The sequence below is a fragment of the Kogia breviceps genome, chromosome 1 (genome assembly GCF_026419965.1).
Source record: "Kogia breviceps isolate mKogBre1 chromosome 1, mKogBre1 haplotype 1, whole genome shotgun sequence".
Classification (NCBI taxonomy): domain Eukaryota; kingdom Metazoa; phylum Chordata; class Mammalia; order Artiodactyla; family Physeteridae; genus Kogia; species Kogia breviceps.
The window spans coordinates 165,600,296-165,623,098 of NC_081310.1; the positions used below are offsets into that span (position 1 = coordinate 165,600,296).

Sequence of the window (22,803 nt, forward strand, 5' to 3'; positions counted from 1 at the left end):
CAGGAAGAAGAAGAAGGCAAGACCTTCACTATTTTGATCCTTATCATATATGCCAGACTGCGAGCCCCACATATAAAATCTTTTCCGATTCCCGAAGGAGCTGGGGGCAGAGTTCTCCAGGCGCCAGCCTGCTGTGTCTTCCCTTCTGCCTGGCAGAAAAATAAAGCCATCTCTCTCTTCCTCCAAAATCTCTGTCTCCGTATTTCTGTTCGGCCTTGGTGCACCGGGAAGCTGATATTTCGGCAACACCATCATCCATCTGCTCTTGCTCTTAAGGCCAGTTGAAGATGGTCCCTTGCAGTTTCCCAAGTTAGGTCAGTGATGTGAAATTCTCCTGTCCCTGGCCCTACCTCCTTCCCTGTCCCCAGCCGCGCAGAAGGCAGTTTGCTGGTTGTCGTCCCCAGTTCTTCTCCAAGTAGGTTATGTTTACTCCCCAAATCCCTGAGCCAGAGGTGGGGGTGCCTACACTCCCAAACCCTGAGTGTCCACCTTCCCCTGCTGTTTGTAGGCTCTTGTGCTGTGCCTACAGTGGCACCTGGGCTGGGGCGGACACTGCCCTTGTCTAGGTTTCTCTAAATGTCTTACTCAAGTTCCAACCTCCAGCTTGTGAATCAACTGTGTCTCTTTTTTGACTTGTAAGCAAGTATTAAGCTTTGGGGTTGGGGGGAGGTCTGTAATGGGAAACAACTTCTTTTCTTCCCTCCCCTCGACATTGTTGTAAATAACTTTTAACGGCCAAACCCAAGATTTGCACTTTTTTTTTTTTTCTAACTGCTGAGACCATTTTCTTCCCCCTGGTCTTACTGTAACATTTGGAAAAGGAATAAATGTCGTCCCTTACAAAAAAAAAAAAAAAAAAAAAAAAAAAAACCAACAAAATAAAACAGACTGTCTGGTTGGACTCGGCGACTATATTCCTATCTGGCTTCTGCTCCGCCCCCTGGTGGTGGCTCTAGACCGAGCAGGAAAACTAATAAAGGAAGGCATTTGCTGAAGCGCGAGGTTGGTGACTCTGCTTCATTTACATACCCACAATGCACTGTATTCGGGATCTTGCCTACTTTCAAAAGGCTAGATTCTTCTATTTCTTTTGACTCCCAGCCCCGCTGGAAGTCAGGATATTTTCACAGAATTTTCTGAAATAATGGCAGAACTCACTGGTTGTTTGCGGGTAGGTAGTTACCATTGGTGTGTTGGGACTTACAGTTAGCCGAGGAGGGTGTGAGATCGTGTGACGCCATACTCTGGTTTCTCTTCAAAACGCATAAATCTTTCGCCTTTTACTAAAGATTTCCGTGGAGAGAAACAATTCCGAGTTTCTCGTCAATTTTTTGAGGCCTTGTTTTCACAAGGCTGATAAGCAGGTGTCAAAAGCAGAGTGTTCTGTACTTCGCTGTGTGTCTCTCTCTACGGGCTAGTATTGCACGCGTTGGAAGGGGTGGCAACGCTGTCTTGACTCGCTTGCAGATCGTTTTTGCGAGGGTGTGTCCGCCTTTGGCTTTCTCCCCAAGGTTTTTTTTTCGGGTTTGTTTTGTTTCCACTTTGATAGTTGTTTTTGTTGGTGTGCTCGCGATGAGGAGCGTTACGTCCGTGAAGTTTCGGAACCCGCCTAAGCGCTCGTCTGTGGAGGCCGAGTGTCGTGTCGTGTTCCTGTGAGGTTGTCTTCAGGAAGCGGGCCTGGTGTGGACGGTGCTGCTGGTGTTTGTGGAGTCGTGTGGTATTGTGGGGAGAGGGAATTGATCCTGGTTTGAGGGAGGCAGCACCCGTGGGTGGGACGGGGAGGAGAAGAACAAGGCACGGCAGAAGCGGACCCCCTCTCCGCCCGTCCGTCCGTCCGTCCGTCCGTCCAACCGGTTTCCTTAGCGGAGCGTCCCCTACAGTGATATGGAACTGAAATACTCATAGAGCTGCAGAACACACTTTGTTCCTAGGGCTTCGGGTTTATGTTCGCACGTTGGCGACCAGCAGGCATAAGCTTGAACTGCTTCTTGTGCCCGGCACGCGGCCTGGCACAGAGCAGTCAGTCGTCCAATAGACGGTTGCTAGCTGTAGACTATCCGCTTAAGCTGGCTTTGGTTAGGTCTTGAATTCAAGTTCAGGCTTGGGTATATATGTGTTTGCAAAGGTTTTTCAAAGCAGTACGTGAGCACCTCCGGCGAGGCCCACCTCTCTGGGACTGTGGTTCTAACTGCTGCACTTGTGTAACTTGGCTTTTTTAAAAACTTCAAAGAAATTGAAGTATAGTTGGTTGATTTTTGTATGCTACATATTTATATATAAACTTGGTGATGAGGTAGTTTAGCCTTAAACGTAGAACTGTTCAAAATAAGAAACCCTAGCAATTCCCTGGCGGCCCAGTGCTTGCGGCTCCACGCTTCCAGTGCAGAGGTCGTGGGTTCTATCCCTCGTTGGGGAACTGAAACGCAGCAGGCCGCGCGGCGCGGCCCCCCAAAAACAAGAGAAGGAAATGCTCAAGATCATCTGTAGTTTCCAGTTTCTAATGTGGATCAAGACAGCAAGTAATTGCTATAAATTTTAACTTTAGAAGTAAGCGTAGGGCTTCCCTGGTGGTGCAGGGGTTAAGAATCCGCCTGCCGCTGCAGGGGACACGGCTTCGAGCGCTGGTCCCGGAAGATCCCACATGCCGCGGAGCAACTAAGGCCAGGCACCACAACTGCTGAGCCTGTACTCTAGAGCCCGCGTGCCACAGCTACTGAGCCTGAGTGCCACAAGCACTGAAGCCCGCGCGCCTAGAGCCCGTGCTCGGCAACAAGAGAAGCCACCGCAGTGAGAAGCCCGCGCACCGCCACGAAGAGCAGCCCCCGCTCCACGCAACTAGAGAAAGCCCGCGCGCAGCAACGAAGACCCGACCCAGCCCCAAATGAATATAATACATAAATTAGACAGACACGAAAAGCTTATACTCCATGACAATCAAAGGCAATATACAAACCTTAACTGGATCCTGAACAAAACCCCCTAACACACCAAGAAAAGGAAGGCAGGAAGAAAGCAGAGGTACACTTTTGGTACCTTTGTGGAAATTGTAATATGTACTCTATTTCACGTGACATTATTGAATTGATAATTGTATTTGTTTTCTTGCTGCTGTAACAAGTTATCACACGCTTGGTGACTTAAAACAACCCAAATGTATTGTCTTACAGTTCTGGAGGTCAGGAGTCTAGAATTAAGGTGTTGACAGGGCTGCATTCCTTTCTAGAGGCTTCAAGGGAGAATCTGTTCCCTTGCCTTCAGAAAGCTGCCTTCATTCCTTGGCCTGTGACCCCTTCCTTGCACTCCAAATCTCTTGCTTCTGTCGTGTCATCTCCTAACTAACTCTGGATCCTCCTGCCGTGTAAAGACCCTCGTAATTACCTGGGGCCCAGCTAGATAATCCAGGAGAGTCCCGCCATCTCAAGATCCCTAATCACACCTGCAAAATCCCTTTTACCATGTGAAGTAACATATCTACAGGTTCCTGGGATTAGGATGTGGATGTATTTGGAGGCTATGACTCACACTACCACAATAATGATATAGTAATTATGTAGGAGAACGGCCTTATTCTTAGTAGACACGTAATGTGAAATATTGAGTAGTGAAATGTCGTGACATCTGAAACTTTCAAATAGCCCAGTAAACAGAGAGAGAAAGAAAATGTGTCATAGGTACTCATTCTTTCAACTTTTTGTAGTTTTGAACTTTTGGAAATAAAAAGTTGGGGGAAAGTAAATGTGTAGTGATAAATTTCATGTAACGTATGTTTGTTTTGGATATTTGTATTATACTTAAGATTTCATTCTTATTTATTTATTTTGAAGAATATTTATTTAATTGGCTGAGTCAGGTCTTAACTGCGGCACGTATGATCTTTAGCTACGGCATGAGAACGCTTAGTTGCAGCATGCGGGATCTAGGTCCCTGACCAGGGATCGAACCTGGGCCCCCTGCATTGGGAGCGTGGAGTCTTAGCCACTGGACCACCAGGGAAGTCCCTTCAGATTTCATTTTTTAAAAGTTCCATTGTTATTAAACTATTATCATCTCAGACCAGTGGTTTAGAGATTTTTGGATTTTCCAGTTAGTAAAATTTCCAAAAAATTTCTGGGGTAGTGATGTTTTAAGTCATGATTCTACAAAAAGGCCATTCCAAGACTAAAAACAGTAAGAGTGACTTGACACCGAAGGACAGGACACGTCTTTAAAACAGGAAATGCATTTAGCTTTATGGGAAACATACCGGTATTTCGTTAACTTTTCTCTCCTCCCTCCGCCCAAATAGAGGAAAGCTGAGGCTCAAAATCCCAGTTTGGGGTAAGTTAGGCTGCCTTTGACCAACAAGATCAGGGCCGGTGATGCCCTCTTGTGGCACCCTGGAGAATTACTGCCATCTGACTTCATGTCCTCTGACTTTGAGGGACAGTTCCCTCACAGTGACTCGGTCATTCATTCATATGTGCCAGGCATTGTTCTCAGCATTTGGGATATATCGGTAATGAAAACAAATATCCCTGCCCTGCTGGAGCTTACATTCAGGTGGGGAGACAGACAATAAATAAATAACACATAAATAAGTGCTATGGAAAAAACAGCAGTGGCAGGGGTCGGGGGTCAGAGTATAGGGGTTGGCAGTGTGGGATGCGACTTAAAAAAGGGTAACCCTCCCTGAGAAGATAACTTTGATTTAAAAAAAAATTGTTTATTTTTTTGGTTGCACCGGGTCTTAGTTGCGGCAGGCGGGCTCCTTAGTTGTGGCTCGCCAGGTCCCTAGTTGTGGCATGCACGTGGGATCTAGTTCCCTGACCAGGGATCGAACCCTGGCCCCCTGTATTGGGAGCACGGAGTCTTGTCCACTGCACCACCAGTGCAGTCCTGAGAAGATACCTTTTGTGTAAAGAGTTGAAAGGAGGTCAAGGTGTTAGCCACGCAGACACCTGGGGTGAGAGTTCTAGGAAAAGAACCTCTCTCAAGTGCTCAGCAGAAAAGTCTGCACAAAAGCCCTAAAGCAGGAGCTTGTTTTGTCAACTTCAAGGACCACACAGCCAGTGTGTCTGGAGCCCAGTGAAGAAGAGAGAGAGAAGTAGGAGAGAGTTCGGAAGTCATGGGAGACTAGATCACCCTGGAGTCCATAACAGTCAGGGCTTGGGCTTTACTCGGTGAAATGGAGAGCCCTGCAAGGTTCTGAGCAGAGTGACAGAATGTGAAGTTTACAAGGACCGCTCTGGCTGCTGTGTTGACAAAGAGAATGGGGCAGAAAGCAGAGTCACCTAGAGGAGAGATGATGGTGGCTTGGACCCGAGTATTAGCAATGGAGGTAGTGAGACATAGTTGGATTCTGGATTTATTTGGAAGGTAGAGTCAACAGACAGAATGGATCCAGAGGTTAAAGAGAGACATCAGGGAGAACACCACGATTTTGTGCTGAGTGGCAGGAAGGATGAGTTGCCATCAGTTGAGTTGGGGAAGATGGCACAGGACTGGGAGTTCAGTTTTGGACACTGATGAAATACAAATCCATATTCTAAAGCAAGTCAAGGAAAATTTGAACATAAAAAATTTCCTCTGCCCTTTGGCCTCCTCTCCTCCCTCTACTGTGCATTGCGTATCTGCATCATGCATCGACCAACCTCCCCATCGGCAGAAATACCCGCGCAACTGTGAAGAGCAACATTCTCCTCTAGTACCAACGGGATAACTCCTTAGGAGATAACCTTCCTTCTTGATCTTGTAAGGGGCCATGATGACCCGTGACCCATTACTTGCTTTGTCGGAGTCGATCTGGATCGTGTGAACGTCACCGTGTACGTCACTTAACGTACAAAGCCCTGGATAACTGTGCTTTGACCTCTCACGGGCAGAACAGTTCTTGGAGGAGCTTTCTGAGAGGCTGTTCCCGGCTTATACGCCGCAATTTGGCTCGAATAAAATTTTCCATTGCTTTCTTAGATCGACTGATTAAATTTTTCGTGGACAACACAATGAGGTAGAAATGTTTAGCTGGAACTAGAAATGTGGGAGTCGTTGCACAGAAGTGGTATTTAAAGCAATGGAATCACCAGGGTGTAAACGTAGGGAAGAGGCTCCAGGTCAGAGTCCTGCCTCACTCCACCTTGAAGGAAGCTGGGTTGAAGAGGAGGAATCAGCGGAAGAGAATGAAAGGAAGCCACCGGAGAGGCAGGAGGAAAACCAGGTGGGTGTGGTGTCCTGGAGGGGAGAGCGCAGGGGCCAGCAGGGAGCTGAGGTAAGGCCCGCTCCTCAGGCTGTGCCCTTGAATCTTCTACGACGTTGGTGGTCCTTCCGCTCAGACCAGCGTTTTTCCTTGGTGAGCAGAGGCACCCCGACCCATCATCATAACTCTCACTCGATCTCCCTCTGCCCTCCACACACGGACACCAGATAGATAGCGAGACTGTTTGTTTATTGAACCCTTCCCAGCCAGCTCTCCTTTTCCCCTTCTGGCGGGCAGAACCCCAGCCTCCCACCAAGGGCCAAGAGGAGTCAACCGGAGCTTGTCCCCGGCTCCTTCCTTCTGCCAGGCTTCCCTGCCACACAGCCTTGGCCTCCTGGCTTGCCTTGGAGGCTCTGTTACTCCTTTTCTTCCACAGCCTCCTTCTGGAAGTGTGTGATGTAGGCCACCTCACCCTGATTACAGTGGCCAAAGTAAGAGCTCATGGTGCTGTCGAAGAGGCCACTGAGATACAGCTCTGGGGACAGGGAGATGAGCCTGAGTCTGGGTGCCGCCGCACCTCTGCTCCAGGCCCCCTCACACCCCACTCACCTTTGGTGACATTGACTTTGTTGGCCGCCAAGATGTCCGCCTGAATGCTATCTATTTTCCCGTACAAGTCCTCGGCGTTGCTCTGAGGACAGGAGCAAGGGGAACTGGGCTGGATGCCAGGGCAGGCAGCCTGGACTTGGAGTTGGGCGTGGACAGATGGAGGTTGCAGGCTGCGGTCAGGCTCTAGGCCTGACTGGAAGGGCAGGAAAGGGGACCTTGGAAGGGTGCCAGGTGGAGAAGCCCAAGCCAGGGCAGTCCCTCCCGCCGCCGGCCCCGAGGCCGATGTGTGTGTGGGGTGTACAAGGGGAGGGGTCGTGCGCTGGGGTGCGCACGGGGGCACTGTGCTGTCCCGCGGGGCGCGGCGGGGCGGGAGCACTTACACGGAAGAGCTTGTAGAGTTCCTCCCCCATGGCCCTGCGCACGTGCTCCTCCACCGCTGGGAATAACTGCACAAAGTACTGCGTGGGCGGGCGAGGGGGCGTGACTGCCGTGCCCACGCGCTGGGCCCGCCGCGCGGCCACGCCGCCCGCCGCCCGGCCGCCCGGCGCACCTCTAGCGTGAGGCTGGCCTGCCGCTGGCTGTTGCTGTGGTCCATGTTGCCCATGGCGGCCATGAGGCTGTGCACCACGCGCAGGGGCAGCATCTCCTCGGCCAGGCTCGTGTTGCCTCGCGCCAGGATCCTGGGCGGGGGGTGGCGTGGGGGAGGTGGGGGTGGGATTCGGGCTGCGGCGGCCCCGTGGGACCCTCCGGCGGCCGGAGCGCTCTTGGGGGGCCGCGGGCAGCGCCGGGCCTGGCTTGCCGCATCCGCCCACCACCTGCCGCCCGCTTACCCGATGGCCTTGGCGGCCGCGGCCTGCTGCAAGAACAACGGCAGGTGGGCGGCGAGCTGCAGAACCGAAGAGTCTGGAGGAGGGAGCGGCCGTGAGGCTGGAGGACCCCTCCCCCTCGTCTTCCACCCTGCCCCGTCGGGGTCCACCACCCCGATCCCAGCGGGTCCCTACCGCTGACGATCTGGGACTGCTGTTTGCTGGTCTCCTTGAAGGACGGTATCAGCAGCGCCACGAGGCCCTTGAGCAGCGCCGGGCACACGTCGTAGTTGACCAGGTCCTTGATCAGCTCGATGGCTGGGGAAGGCAGGGGCGCTGGAGAGGCACGCCGCTCCACTCCCCGCCCTCGCCCTCGCCCTCGCCCTCGCCGGGAAGCAGCACCCCCTGCCCCCCGAACTCTTTATCGACCTTTCTTAGCACCTCTTACTGGCCAGCACTGTGCCAGGCGTGGGGGGAGCTGGGCCGGCGACCCCTCAGTCCTGCCCTTCTGGAGCTCGTGGTTCAAGGGGAGAGGGAGGAGGAGGCCGAGGCGCCCTGGGACTCACAGAACCAGCCAGAGCCGGAGGAAGAAGGGTTGGAGGCTCAGAGGCTGAAAAGAGCTGGAGGCCCCACAGAGGTAGGGCCTCCAAAGGGCTTTGAGGAATCTAGAAGGTTTGGTGGAGGAGGGAAGGACCGGGGGTCTTCAAAGGGAGACCGGATGGGGAAAGACAAGGGGTGAGAGGGAGACAGAGCAAGTGGGTGGGGATGTGGAGCAGAAAATGAGAAAGGAGGCAAGGTAGACAGCAGTTGAGAGAAGCTTCCCTTTCTGACGAACCCTTATTGAGGCCTTGTTTGCCTAGGCTCTGTGCTGAGGGCTCTCCGTTCAGCGTCCCAGTGACGCTCCCTGTGACCAACGAGCTTCATTTTGCAATAGCACGATGACTTATCCCTATGGGACATTTGAGGGAATGAGGCACAGGGAGGTAAAGCACTTGCCTAAGGTACCAGAGCTAGGCAGTGGTGGAGGCAAAAGGAGGGAAAGATTCGGTTAGGAAGGAGGAGGGGACTAGAATTTAAAGAGGGCATTTTCTGTAGCTGCTTCGCAGTCATTCATTCCATCCGGCATCGACTCAGCCTTTTGGCAAGTCTGCATAGGACGCCTCTTGTGCCCGGCGAACAGTTTGGTGACAAGTGCTATAAAAGGGGTCAGTGGGCTGTGGGAAAGCCTGGGAAGATGGCAGAGGACTGACTATTTCTGTAAAGGGAAAAGAACCCCAGACAGGCAGAGCTGGAAGGGGGCAGGTAATGTGGTGTGATAGGACAGCGGGTAAACACAAGTGCTTGCTGCATGGAAGACAGGGCTCAGAAATGAGCTGTCCCCCCAGCTGCAGAGTCAAGTGCTGCTGGCCTCTCCACTTACTTCGAGGGCAAAGTTGTTTCCCTGACTAGCTCATCTGCATACCGGAAGGCAGTGTCGACTACGTGAGAAATATTAACAGTATTATCTGTTTGAAAAACAAAAATTGATGTTTTATTTTCTTTTTAAAAACATTTAAAAAATCTATTTATTTATTTATGGCTGCGTTGGGTCTTTGTTACTGTGCACGGGCCTTCCCCAGTTGTGGCGAGCAGGGGGGCTAGTCTTTGTTGCGCTGCGCGGGCCTCTCCTTGCGGTGGCTTCTCTTGTTGTGGCGCACCGGCTCTAGGCGCGGGGGCTTCAGTAGTTGTGGCACTCGGGCTCAGTAGTTGTGGCGCACGGGCTTAGTTGCTCGGCGACATGTGGGGTCTTCCCGGATCAGCGCTCGAGTCCGTGTCCCCTGCGTTGGCAGGTGGATACTTAGCCACTACGCCACCAGGGAAGTCCCACCTTTTATTTTCTTGTCAGAAGCTTTTACCCAGTAAGAACATGTTTAGGGGGTAATTCTCCACAGTGGAAGAAAGGCTTTTGTTGGCAGGTACAAAGGCACCGCCCACGTTGGGGGACCAACGAGTATATGGGAGGATGGGCATGCATGGTGCACACATACACATTTCTCCCCAGTTTAATGACATCTTTTGTGTGTTGTAAAGACTTTCGTGGAGGGAAACACTTGAGAATTGGTAGTGGACTCTTTTGAGGTTTTACTCGAATAAGGGTAAGTATGTGGGTTTTCAAAGACAAATGGCTGATGGGTAGAAATATAAAGAGGTTCCTAGTTAAGAAATAGAAGATAACGGCCAACTTGTTGTTTTAGAAAGCAGTTCCAAATTTAAGTTGTAGGTTGGCAACTGGGTTCTCTGGTTTGCTGCCCCCAGCTGTAAGTGAGGCTCTAGAGAAGTTACATAGCAACCTTACTCGTGAACGTAGGTGCAAAAATTCTACACAAAATATTAGCAAATTGAGTCTAGCAGTATGTAAAAGGAATAATGTGCCACCTAGGAATGCACATATATCATCTTAATAGAAAGAAAGTTTGAAAAAATGGAATCTCAGTGGGGTAAGAGCTATCTACAAAAAAACTATAGCAAAGGTCATACCTAATAGATGAAACATTGGAAACCTTCCCTCTTAGATGAGAAGGCAACCTCCCACACATTCCTCTCCACAAAATCTTTAGTAAAAGGTAAAAGACAAGCGATCTGGGACTTCCCTGGTGGCACAGTGGTTAGGAATCCGCCTGCCAATGCAGGGGACACGGGTTCGAGCCCTGGCCTGGGAAGATCTCACACGTCGTGGAGCAACTAAGCCCGTGCGCCACAGCTGCTGAGCCTGCGTGCCTCAACTACTGAGCCAGCGCTCCACAAGAAGAGAAGCCACTGCAACGAGAAGCCCACGCACCACAACGGAGACCCAACGGCAGCTGAAAAAAACAAAAAAACAAAAAAAGACAAGTGATGTGAAGAGAGGCCAGAGTACACTTAGCTACATTTGCCACTCTCTCCTTAACTGATTGTCACTCTCCAAGGCTGGTGTCTATTCCTGTGCTATGGGCACTCCTCCAGGAGAATCTGTGAATGGGATTTTTGGAAAAGATATACTATCTTTTTCTAATGTCTGGAAGAGTTTAAGACTAGAATTTTTTCTTGAATGTTTGATAGAATTCTCTGAAGCTTCTGATCTTACGGAAAACATTAATCACTGATTCATTTTCTTTAATGGTTAGAGGACAGTCTGGGTTTTCTACTTCTCGAGTATGTCTTGGTAAATTATGTTTTCTCACTGTTTTCATCTAAATTTTCAAACAGATTGCAAGAAGTTTTCAGTATGTCATTTAAAAAATCATTTTAATGAAAGTACCATCTATAATGATGTCTCCTTTTATAGTCTTCATATTGATTATATGGGTTTTCTCTTTTTGCATCAGTTCCCTTTGCCCCCAAGTCCCATGGAAGTAACACAGATGAATGCCTGGTTATGCAATGGATTTTATTACAAAGAGGGACCCTGATTTCAGAGAACCTGAATGTTATATAGCAGTCAGTAAGTATGCCTGCCCTTTGCTCTAAAGGGGACACTATCTTTCTTTTCCTTTCTTTTTTTAAATGTATGGACTTTATCATTTATTTATTTATTCACTTACTTACTTATTTATGGCTGCATTGGGTCTTTGTTGCTGCACGCGGGGTTTCTCTAGTTACGGCGAGCAAGGTCTACTCTTCTTTGCGGTGCGCGGGCTTCTCATCGTGGTGGCTTCTCTTGTTGCGGAGCACGGGCTCTAGGCGCGCGGGCTTCAGTAGTTTTGGCACGCAGGCTTTACAGCGCAGGCTCAGCAGTTGTGGCACACAGGTTTAGTTGCTCCGTGGTGTGTGGGATCTTCCCGGAGCGGGGATCAAACGTGAGTCCCCTGCATTGGCAGGCAGATTCTTAAGCACTGCGCCACCAGGGAAGTCCCGAAACTATCTTTATTTTCCAAAGCTGTTTGCTAAACAAACATCCTTGAAAAGGTAGTCTGGAACAAAGAACAGTAAGTATTTCATTTACAAGGTATGCAGAAACGTGAAAGACCTGTAGAGAATTGTCTCCTAGGATTATTTTTCTTTTGCTAGAAGTAATCCTTTAGCAGACACAGTGGCTCTGTTCCTGAATTTAGGGGGAAAGCATTCAGTCTTTCGTTATTAAGTATAATGTTAGCTGTAGATTTTCTTTTTTTGTAGATGCTTTTTATCAAGATGGGGAAGTTGTTCTCTCACTCTTTCCGTTTTTCTCCCCCCCCTCCACCCAAGGCGTGCCGCATGGCTTGTGGGATCGTAGTTCCCCAACCAGGAATTGAACCGGGCCCTTGGCAGTGAAAGTGTGGAGTCCCAACCACTGAAGCGCCAGCGAATTCCTGGGGAAGCTCTTCTCTAGTCCTATTTTTCTGAGAATTTTACATTACGAATGAGTTGTGAATTTTGTCACATGCATTTTCTGCAATGATTGATATACAATAATGTGATTTTCCTTCTTTAGTCTGTTAATTTGGTACATTAAACTAGTTGACTTTGGGGTATTGAACCAGCTTTGCATTCCTGGAATGAACCCCAGTTGGTGTCAGCCTGTTCTTCCCAATCACAGAATCAAAGAGTTACTCTCCCATGAGGAAGATCCTCAAGGATGTCTGGTGCCACCCCTTCCAGTGCTTGGTACTCTGGGGACAGGCCTCTGGGACAGCCCCTTTCCTCTGTGGGCCAAGCTGCTTCAGAAACAGCTGGCCACTGCTTCGGCACTTTCTCTTTCATCCAGGTGTCCTGGGGTAGCCCTCATAATCCCAACTACACCCTACCCCAACCTCTTATTGCTCAGATATGGTTCTAATTTGGAATCACAGAGCCAGCAACCCTGTGGAGGGAAAGGGACCAGGACACTGAGCCTCCCCGTCTTCACCCAAACGCTCTCCCACCTGGATAAAAATGCAGCCTGGGATGCCTCTGGCCACTTGGCAGCTATAGCCTGGTGCCTGCAATCCACAAGTCTTTCTCACCTGTTCTTTTATTGTTTGGTTGTGAAACCTTTTCTTCCCTTTTCTTGAATTAGTGCTGCTTGGTTTTGGGGTCTGAGTGGTTGGCTCCTCCTCATATCTGACTATAGCGGCCTGGTCAGCTGCAGCGCAGCTCTCAGTAGTCGCTGGGCTCTTCCCAGGCACAAGCTGGTGGCACCTTAGTGCCAGGATGCCCTGGAAAAAATGCCAACCTGTGCCTCAGATAGCTTTTCCTGCAGCAAGAAGTGGCTAGGTGAACATTCAGGGTAAAAATGAATGGATGAGGATATTTTAATGAAATTTCCCTGACCACCAATGGCATTCTCTGCCCACATGGGACCAAGCTCTCCAGGAGACAACTACCTGGTTCTGCCTCTTCACTTTGCACTAAATGCTTGAGCCTTCACTGATTATGTATCTGCTTCTTGATTATGTATGGGGATCCTTGGCAAAATGAAGATTTATTCACTGAATCACTTTTTTTTGTTTGTTTGTTTTCTGGCCGGGCCACTCGGCTTGTGGGATCTTAGTCCCCGACCAGGGATCGAACCTGGGCTGCGGCAGTGAAAGCACCGAGTCCTAACTGCTGGACCGCCAGGGAATTCCCCGCTGAATCACTCATGCATTTACTTTTATTTTTGGCTGCGTTGGGTCTTTGTTGCTGTGCGCGGGCTTTTCTCTGGTTGCGGTGAGCGGGGGCTACTCTTCGTTGAAGTGCGCGGGCTTCTCACTGGGTGGCTTCTCTTGTTGCAGAGCACGGGCTGTAGGCGCACGGGCTTCAGGAGTTGTGGCACTCGGGCTCAGTAGTTGTGGCACATGGGCTGAGTCGCTCCTTGGCATGTGGGATCTTCCCGGGCCAGGGCTCGAACCCGTGTCCCCTGCATTGGCAGGTGGATTCTTTATTTATTTATTTATTTATTTATTTAGTGATATGCGGGCCTCTCACTGTTGTGGCCTCTCCCGTTGCGAAGCACAGGCTCCAGACGCGCAGGCTCAGCGGCCATGGCTCACGGGCCCACCCGCTCCGCGGCACGTGGGATCTTCCCGGACTGGGGCACGAACCCGTGTCCCCTGCATCGGCAGGCGGACTCCCAACCACTGCGCCACCAGGGAAGCCCTGGCAGGTGGATTCTTAACCACTGTGCCACCAGGGACATCCCGAACCTATGACTCTTTAACACTATGTGAATTACATCCTCCACTGCCTTGTAGCAAATCACCCCCTGTAGCATCTGCATTTCAGAAAAAAGGTCGCAGGCCAACAGCCCCGAGACAAACCGACCCAATTACCGGGCTGCCTGATGCCAGCCGTGACTGTTTTGAAATAACGCAGGAAGAAGAAGAAGGCAAGACCTTCACTATTTTGATCCTTATCATATATGCCAGACTGCGAGCCCCACATATAAAATCTTTTCCGATTCCCGAAGGAGCTGGGGGCAGAGTTCTCCAGGCGCCAGCCTGCTGTGTCTTCCCTTCTGCCTGGCAGAAAAATAAAGCCATCTCTCTCTTCCTCCAAAATCTCTGTCTCCGTATTTCTGTTCGGCCTTGGTGCACCGGGAAGCTGATATTTCGGCAACACCATCATCCATCTGCTCTTGCTCTTAAGGCCAGTTGAAGATGGTCCCTTGCAGTTTCCCAAGTTAGGTCAGTGATGTGAAATTCTCCTGTCCCTGGCCCTACCTCCTTCCCTGTCCCCAGCCGCGCAGAAGGCAGTTTGCTGGTTGTCGTCCCCAGTTCTTCTCCAAGTAGGTTATGTTTACTCCCCAAATCCCTGAGCCAGAGGTGGGGGTGCCTACACTCCCAAACCCTGAGTGTCCACCTTCCCCTGCTGTTTGTAGGCTCTTGTGCTGTGCCTACAGTGGCACCTGGGCTGGGGCGGACACTGCCCTTGTCTAGGTTTCTCTAAATGTCTTACTCAAGTTCCAACCTCCAGCTTGTGAATCAACTGTGTCTCTTTTTTGACTTGTAAGCAAGTATTAAGCTTTGGGGTTGGGGGGAGGTCTGTAATGGGAAACAACTTCTTTTCTTCCCTCCCCTCGACATTGTTGTAAATAACTTTTAACGGCCAAACCCAAGATTTGCACTTTTTTTTTTTTTCTAACTGCTGAGACCATTTTCTTCCCCCTGGTCTTACTGTAACATTTGGAAAAGGAATAAATGTCGTCCCTTACAAAAAAAAAAAAAAAAAAAAAAAAAAAAAACCAACAAAATAAAACAGACTGTCTGGTTGGACTCGGCGACTATATTCCTATCTGGCTTCTGCTCCGCCCCCTGGTGGTGGCTCTAGACCGAGCAGGAAAACTAATAAAGGAAGGCATTTGCTGAAGCGCGAGGTTGGTGACTCTGCTTCATTTACATACCCACAATGCACTGTATTCGGGATCTTGCCTACTTTCAAAAGGCTAGATTCTTCTATTTCTTTTGACTCCCAGCCCCGCTGGAAGTCAGGATATTTTCACAGAATTTTCTGAAATAATGGCAGAACTCACTGGTTGTTTGCGGGTAGGTAGTTACCATTGGTGTGTTGGGACTTACAGTTAGCCGAGGAGGGTGTGAGATCGTGTGACGCCATACTCTGGTTTCTCTTCAAAACGCATAAATCTTTCGCCTTTTACTAAAGATTTCCGTGGAGAGAAACAATTCCGAGTTTCTCGTCAATTTTTTGAGGCCTTGTTTTCACAAGGCTGATAAGCAGGTGTCAAAAGCAGAGTGTTCTGTACTTCGCTGTGTGTCTCTCTCTACGGGCTAGTATTGCACGCGTTGGAAGGGGTGGCAACGCTGTCTTGACTCGCTTGCAGATCGTTTTTGCGAGGGTGTGTCCGCCTTTGGCTTTCTCCCCAAGGTTTTTTTTTCGGGTTTGTTTTGTTTCCACTTTGATAGTTGTTTTTGTTGGTGTGCTCGCGATGAGGAGCGTTACGTCCGTGAAGTTTCGGAACCCGCCTAAGCGCTCGTCTGTGGAGGCCGAGTGTCGTGTCGTGTTCCTGTGAGGTTGTCTTCAGGAAGCGGGCCTGGTGTGGACGGTGCTGCTGGTGTTTGTGGAGTCGTGTGGTATTGTGGGGAGAGGGAATTGATCCTGGTTTGAGGGAGGCAGCACCCGTGGGTGGGACGGGGAGGAGAAGAACAAGGCACGGCAGAAGCGGACCCCCTCTCCGCCCGTCCGTCCGTCCGTCCGTCCGTCCAACCGGTTTCCTTAGCGGAGCGTCCCCTACAGTGATATGGAACTGAAATACTCATAGAGCTGCAGAACACACTTTGTTCCTAGGGCTTCGGGTTTATGTTCGCACGTTGGCGACCAGCAGGCATAAGCTTGAACTGCTTCTTGTGCCCGGCACGCGGCCTGGCACAGAGCAGTCAGTCGTCCAATAGACGGTTGCTAGCTGTAGACTATCCGCTTAAGCTGGCTTTGGTTAGGTCTTGAATTCAAGTTCAGGCTTGGGTATATATGTGTTTGCAAAGGTTTTTCAAAGCAGTACGTGAGCACCTCCGGCGAGGCCCACCTCTCTGGGACTGTGGTTCTAACTGCTGCACTTGTGTAACTTGGCTTTTTTAAAAACTTCAAAGAAATTGAAGTATAGTTGGTTGATTTTTGTATGCTACATATTTATATATAAACTTGGTGATGAGGTAGTTTAGCCTTAAACGTAGAACTGTTCAAAATAAGAAACCCTAGCAATTCCCTGGCGGCCCAGTGCTTGCGGCTCCACGCTTCCAGTGCAGAGGTCGTGGGTTCTATCCCTCGTTGGGGAACTGAAACGCAGCAGGCCGCGCGGCGCGGCCCCCCAAAAACAAGAGAAGGAAATGCTCAAGATCATCTGTAGTTTCCAGTTTCTAATGTGGATCAAGACAGCAAGTAATTGCTATAAATTTTAACTTTAGAAGTAAGCGTAGGGCTTCCCTGGTGGTGCAGGGGTTAAGAATCCGCCTGCCGCTGCAGGGGACACGGCTTCGAGCGCTGGTCCCGGAAGATCCCACATGCCGCGGAGCAACTAAGGCCAGGCACCACAACTGCTGAGCCTGTACTCTAGAGCCCGCGTGCCACAGCTACTGAGCCTGAGTGCCACAAGCACTGAAGCCCGCGCGCCTAGAGCCCGTGCTCGGCAACAAGAGAAGCCACCGCAGTGAGAAGCCCGCGCACCGCCACGAAGAGCAGCCCCCGCTCCACGCAACTAGAGAAAGCCCGCGCGCAGCAACGAAGACCCGACCCAGCCCCAAATGAATATAATACATAAATTAGACAGACACGAAAAGCTTATACTCCATGACAATCAAAGGCAATATACAAACCTTAACTGGATCCTGAACAAAACCCCCTAACACACCAAGAAAAGGAAGGCAGGAAGAAAGCAGAGGTACACTTTTGGTACCTTTGTGGAAATTGTAATATGTACTCTATTTCACGTGACATTATTGAATTGATAATTGTATTTGTTTTCTTGCTGCTGTAACAAGTTATCACACGCTTGGTGACTTAAAACAACCCAAATGTATTGTCTTACAGTTCTGGAGGTCAGGAGTCTAGAATTAAGGTGTTGACAGGGCTGCATTCCTTTCTAGAGGCTTCAAGGGAGAATCTGTTCCCTTGCCTTCAGAAAGCTGCCTTCATTCCTTGGCCTGTGACCCCTTCCTTGCACTCCAAATCTCTTGCTTCTGTCGTGTCATCTCCTAACTAACTCTGGATCCTCCTGCCGTGTAAAGACCCTCGTAATTACCTGGGGCCCAGCTAGATAATCCAGGAGAGTCCCGCCATCTCAAGATCCCTAATCACACCTGCAAAATCCCTTTTACCATGTGAAGTAACATATCTACAGGTTCCTGGGATTAGGATGTGGATGTATTTGGAGGCTATGACTCACACTACCACAATAATGATATAGTAATTATGTAGGAGAACGGCCTTATTCTTAGTAGACACGTAATGTGAAATATTGAGTAGTGAAATGTCGTGACATCTGAAACTTTCAAATAGCCCAGTAAACAGAGAGAGAAAGAAAATGTGTCATAGGTACTCATTCTTTCAACTTTTTGTAGTTTTGAACTTTTGGAAATAAAAAGTTGGGGGAAAGTAAATGTGTAGTGATAAATTTCATGTAACGTATGTTTGTTTTGGATATTTGTATTATACTTAAGATTTCATTCTTATTTATTTATTTTGAAGAATATTTATTTAATTGGCTGAGTCAGGTCTTAACTGCGGCACGTATGATCTTTAGCTACGGCATGAGAACGCTTAGTTGCAGCATGCGGGATCTAGGTCCCTGACCAGGGATCGAACCTGGGCCCCCTGCATTGGGAGCGTGGAGTCTTAGCCACTGGACCACCAGGGAAGTCCCTTCAGATTTCATTTTTTAAAAGTTCCATTGTTATTAAACTATTATCATCTCAGACCAGTGGTTTAGAGATTTTTGGATTTTCCAGTTAGTAAAATTTCCAAAAAATTTCTGGGGTAGTGATGTTTTAAGTCATGATTCTACAAAAAGGCCATTCCAAGACTAAAAACAGTAAGAGTGACTTGACACCGAAGGACAGGACACGTCTTTAAAACAGGAAATGCATTTAGCTTTATGGGAAACATACCGGTATTTCGTTAACTTTTCTCTCCTCCCTCCGCCCAAATAGAGGAAAGCTGAGGCTCAAAATCCCAGTTTGGGGTAAGTTAGGCTGCCTTTGACCAACAAGATCAGGGCCGGTGATGCCCTCTTGTGGCACCCTGGAGAATTACTGCCATCTGACTTCATGTCCTCTGACTTTGAGGGACAGTTCCCTCACAGTGACTCGGTCATTCATTCATATGTGCCAGGCATTGTTCTCAGCATTTGGGATATATCGGTAATGAAAACAAATATCCCTGCCCTGCTGGAGCTTACATTCAGGTGGGGAGACAGACAATAAATAAATAACACATAAATAAGTGCTATGGAAAAAACAGCAGTGGCAGGGGTCGGGGGTCAGAGTATAGGGGTTGGCAGTGTGGGATGCGACTTAAAAAAGGGTAACCCTCCCTGAGAAGATAACTTTGATTTAAAAAAAAATTGTTTATTTTTTTGGTTGCACCGGGTCTTAGTTGCGGCAGGCGGGCTCCTTAGTTGTGGCTCGCCAGGTCCCTAGTTGTGGCATGCACGTGGGATCTAGTTCCCTGACCAGGGATCGAACCCTGGCCCCCTGTATTGGGAGCACGGAGTCTTGTCCACTGCACCACCAGTGCAGTCCTGAGAAGATACCTTTTGTGTAAAGAGTTGAAAGGAGGTCAAGGTGTTAGCCACGCAGACACCTGGGGTGAGAGTTCTAGGAAAAGAACCTCTCTCAAGTGCTCAGCAGAAAAGTCTGCACAAAAGCCCTAAAGCAGGAGCTTGTTTTGTCAACTTCAAGGACCACACAGCCAGTGTGTCTGGAGCCCAGTGAAGAAGAGAGAGAGAAGTAGGAGAGAGTTCGGAAGTCATGGGAGACTAGATCACCCTGGAGTCCATAACAGTCAGGGCTTGGGCTTTACTCGGTGAAATGGAGAGCCCTGCAAGGTTCTGAGCAGAGTGACAGAATGTGAAGTTTACAAGGACCGCTCTGGCTGCTGTGTTGACAAAGAGAATGGGGCAGAAAGCAGAGTCACCTAGAGGAGAGATGATGGTGGCTTGGACCCGAGTATTAGCAATGGAGGTAGTGAGACATAGTTGGATTCTGGATTTATTTGGAAGGTAGAGTCAACAGACAGAATGGATCCAGAGGTTAAAGAGAGACATCAGGGAGAACACCACGATTTTGTGCTGAGTGGCAGGAAGGATGAGTTGCCATCAGTTGAGTTGGGGAAGATGGCACAGGACTGGGAGTTCAGTTTTGGACACTGATGAAATACAAATCCATATTCTAAAGCAAGTCAAGGAAAATTTGAACATAAAAAATTTCCTCTGCCCTTTGGCCTCCTCTCCTCCCTCTACTGTGCATTGCGTATCTGCATCATGCATCGACCAACCTCCCCATCGGCAGAAATACCCGCGCAACTGTGAAGAGCAACATTCTCCTCTAGTACCAACGGGATAACTCCTTAGGAGATAACCTTCCTTCTTGATCTTGTAAGGGGCCATGATGACCCGTGACCCATTACTTGCTTTGTCGGAGTCGATCTGGATCGTGTGAACGTCACCGTGTACGTCACTTAACGTACAAAGCCCTGGATAACTGTGCTTTGACCTCTCACGGGCAGAACAGTTCTTGGAGGAGCTTTCTGAGAGGCTGTTCCCGGCTTATACGCCGCAATTTGGCTCGAATAAAATTTTCCATTGCTTTCTTAGATCGACTGATTAAATTTTTCGTGGACAACACAATGAGGTAGAAATGTTTAGCTGGAACTAGAAATGTGGGAGTCGTTGCACAGAAGTGGTATTTAAAGCAATGGAATCACCAGGGTGTAAACGTAGGGAAGAGGCTCCAGGTCAGAGTCCTGCCTCACTCCACCTTGAAGGAAGCTGGGTTGAAGAGGAGGAATCAGCGGAAGAGAATGAAAGGAAGCCACCGGAGAGGCAGGAGGAAAACCAGGTGGGTGTGGTGTCCTGGAGGGGAGAGCGCAGGGGCCAGCAGGGAGCTGAGGTAAGGCCCGCTCCTCAGGCTGTGCCCTTGAATCTTCTACGACGTTGGTGGTCCTTCCGCTCAGACCAGCGTTTTTCCTTGGTGAGCAGAGGCACCCCGACCCATCATCATAACTCTCACTCGATCTCCCTCTGCCCTCCACACACGGACACCAGATAGATAGCGAGACTGTTTGTTTATTGAACCCTTCCCAGCCAGCTCTCCTTTTCCCCTTCTGGCGGGCAGAACCCCAGCCTCCCACCAAGGGCCAAGAGGAGTCAACCGGAGCTTGTCCCCGGCTCCTTCCTTCTGCCAGGCTTCCCTGCCACACAGCCTTGGCCTCCTGGCTTGCCTTGGAGGCTCTGTTACTCCTTTTCTTCCACAGCCTCCTTCTGGAAGTGTGTGATGTAGGCCACCTCACCCTGATTACAGTGGCCAAAGTAAGAGCTCATGGTGCTGTCGAAGAGGCCACTGAGATACAGCTCTGGGGACAGGGAGATGAGCCTGAGTCTGGGTGCCGCCGCACCTCTGCTCCAGGCCCCCTCACACCCCACTCACCTTTGGTGACATTGACTTTGTTGGCCGCCAAGATGTCCGCCTGAATGCTATCTATTTTCCCGTACAAGTCCTCGGCGTTGCTCTGAGGACAGGAGCAAGGGGAACTGGGCTGGATGCCAGGGCAGGCAGCCTGGACTTGGAGTTGGGCGTGGACAGATGGAGGTTGCAGGCTGCGGTCAGGCTCTAGGCCTGACTGGAAGGGCAGGAAAGGGGACCTTGGAAGGGTGCCAGGTGGAGAAGCCCAAGCCAGGGCAGTCCCTCCCGCCGCCGGCCCCGAGGCCGATGTGTGTGTGGGGTGTACAAGGGGAGGGGTCGTGCGCTGGGGTGCGCACGGGGGCACTGTGCTGTCCCGCGGGGCGCGGCGGGGCGGGAGCACTTACACGGAAGAGCTTGTAGAGTTCCTCCCCCATGGCCCTGCGCACGTGCTCCTCCACCGCTGGGAATAACTGCACAAAGTACTGCGTGGGCGGGCGAGGGGGCGTGACTGCCGTGCCCACGCGCTGGGCCCGCCGCGCGGCCACGCCGCCCGCCGCCCGGCCGCCCGGCGCACCTCTAGCGTGAGGCTGGCCTGCCGCTGGCTGTTGCTGTGGTCCATGTTGCCCATGGCGGCCATGAGGCTGTGCACCACGCGCAGGGGCAGCATCTCCTCGGCCAGGCTCGTGTTGCCTCGCGCCAGGATCCTGGGCGGGGGGTGGCGTGGGGGAGGTGGGGGTGGGATTCGGGCTGCGGCGGCCCCGTGGGACCCTCCGGCGGCCGGAGCGCTCTTGGGGGGCCGCGGGCAGCGCCGGGCCTGGCTTGCCGCATCCGCCCACCACCTGCCGCCCGCTTACCCGATGGCCTTGGCGGCCGCGGCCTGCTGCAAGAACAACGGCAGGTGGGCGGCGAGCTGCAGAACCGAAGAGTCTGGAGGAGGGAGCGGCCGTGAGGCTGGAGGACCCCTCCCCCTCGTCTTCCACCCTGCCCCGTCGGGGTCCACCACCCCGATCCCAGCGGGTCCCTACCGCTGACGATCTGGGACTGCTGTTTGCTGGTCTCCTTGAAGGACGGTATCAGCAGCGCCACGAGGCCCTTGAGCAGCGCCGGGCACACGTCGTAGTTGACCAGGTCCTTGATCAGCTCGATGGCTGGGGAAGGCAGGGGCGCTGGAGAGGCACGCCGCTCCACTCCCCGCCCTCGCCCTCGCCCTCGCCCTCGCCGGGAAGCAGCACCCCCTGCCCCCCGAACTCTTTATCGACCTTTCTTAGCACCTCTTACTGGCCAGCACTGTGCCAGGCGTGGGGGGAGCTGGGCCGGCGACCCCTCAGTCCTGCCCTTCTGGAGCTCGTGGTTCAAGGGGAGAGGGAGGAGGAGGCCGAGGCGCCCTGGGACTCACAGAACCAGCCAGAGCCGGAGGAAGAAGGGTTGGAGGCTCAGAGGCTGAAAAGAGCTGGAGGCCCCACAGAGGTAGGGCCTCCAAAGGGCTTTGAGGAATCTAGAAGGTTTGGTGGAGGAGGGAAGGACCGGGGGTCTTCAAAGGGAGACCGGATGGGGAAAGACAAGGGGTGAGAGGGAGACAGAGCAAGTGGGTGGGGATGTGGAGCAGAAAATGAGAAAGGAGGCAAGGTAGACAGCAGTTGAGAGAAGCTTCCCTTTCTGACGAACCCTTATTGAGGCCTTGTTTGCCTAGGCTCTGTGCTGAGGGCTCTCCGTTCAGCGTCCCAGTGACGCTCCCTGTGACCAACGAGCTTCATTTTGCAATAGCACGATGACTTATCCCTATGGGACATTTGAGGGAATGAGGCACAGGGAGGTAAAGCACTTGCCTAAGGTACCAGAGCTAGGCAGTGGTGGAGGCAAAAGGAGGGAAAGATTCGGTTAGGAAGGAGGAGGGGACTAGAATTTAAAGAGGGCATTTTCTGTAGCTGCTTCGCAGTCATTCATTCCATCCGGCATCGACTCAGCCTTTTGGCAAGTCTGCATAGGACGCCTCTTGTGCCCGGCGAACAGTTTGGTGACAAGTGCTATAAAAGGGGTCAGTGGGCTGTGGGAAAGCCTGGGAAGATGGCAGAGGACTGACTATTTCTGTAAAGGGAAAAGAACCCCAGACAGGCAGAGCTGGAAGGGGGCAGGTAATGTGGTGTGATAGGACAGCGGGTAAACACAAGTGCTTGCTGCATGGAAGACAGGG

General features: G+C 51.0%; 3 protein-coding genes, 2 non-coding genes and 1 pseudogene across 5 annotated transcripts in view; 2 read left to right on the top strand and 4 right to left on the bottom strand.

The window, feature by feature from the left end:
• Positions 1-19,597, bottom strand: part of LOC131765823 (uncharacterized) — a 40,223-nt gene extending 20,626 nt beyond the window's left edge. The window contains exons 1-6 of the mRNA XM_067020492.1: positions 19,543-19,597; positions 7,783-7,905; positions 7,612-7,684; positions 7,332-7,461; positions 7,162-7,239; positions 6,782-6,863 (exon numbers count right to left, since the gene is read on the bottom strand). Coding sequence (XP_066876593.1) covers positions 6,782-6,863; positions 7,162-7,239; positions 7,332-7,461; positions 7,612-7,684; positions 7,783-7,905; positions 19,543-19,597 — 541 coding nt within the window. The remainder of the gene's footprint in view (positions 1-6,781; positions 6,864-7,161; positions 7,240-7,331; positions 7,462-7,611; positions 7,685-7,782; positions 7,906-19,542) is intronic.
• RPS8 (ribosomal protein S8) overlaps positions 1-22,803 on the bottom strand; it is a 396,253-nt gene that overhangs the window by 73,516 nt on the left and 299,934 nt on the right. The window lies entirely within an intron of this gene.
• On the top strand, positions 1,240-1,355 carry LOC131747355 (U5 spliceosomal RNA). Its single transcript, XR_009332875.1, has one exon. It is a non-coding gene; the product is annotated as a U5 spliceosomal RNA (small nuclear RNA).
• On the top strand, positions 15,095-15,210 carry LOC131747362 (U5 spliceosomal RNA). The gene has a single exon (XR_009332877.1). It is a non-coding gene; the product is annotated as a U5 spliceosomal RNA (small nuclear RNA).
• Positions 20,357-21,440, bottom strand: LOC136793145 (armadillo-like helical domain containing protein 1; annotated as a pseudogene).
• The window catches only part of LOC131765931 (armadillo-like helical domain containing protein 1), a 39,718-nt gene continuing 38,377 nt past the window's right edge, over positions 21,463-22,803 (bottom strand). Inside the window, exons 12-13 of the mRNA XM_067020513.1 lie at positions 21,638-21,760; positions 21,463-21,539 (exon numbers count right to left, since the gene is read on the bottom strand). Of these exons, the coding sequence (XP_066876614.1) occupies positions 21,463-21,539; positions 21,638-21,760 (200 nt within the window). The remainder of the gene's footprint in view (positions 21,540-21,637; positions 21,761-22,803) is intronic.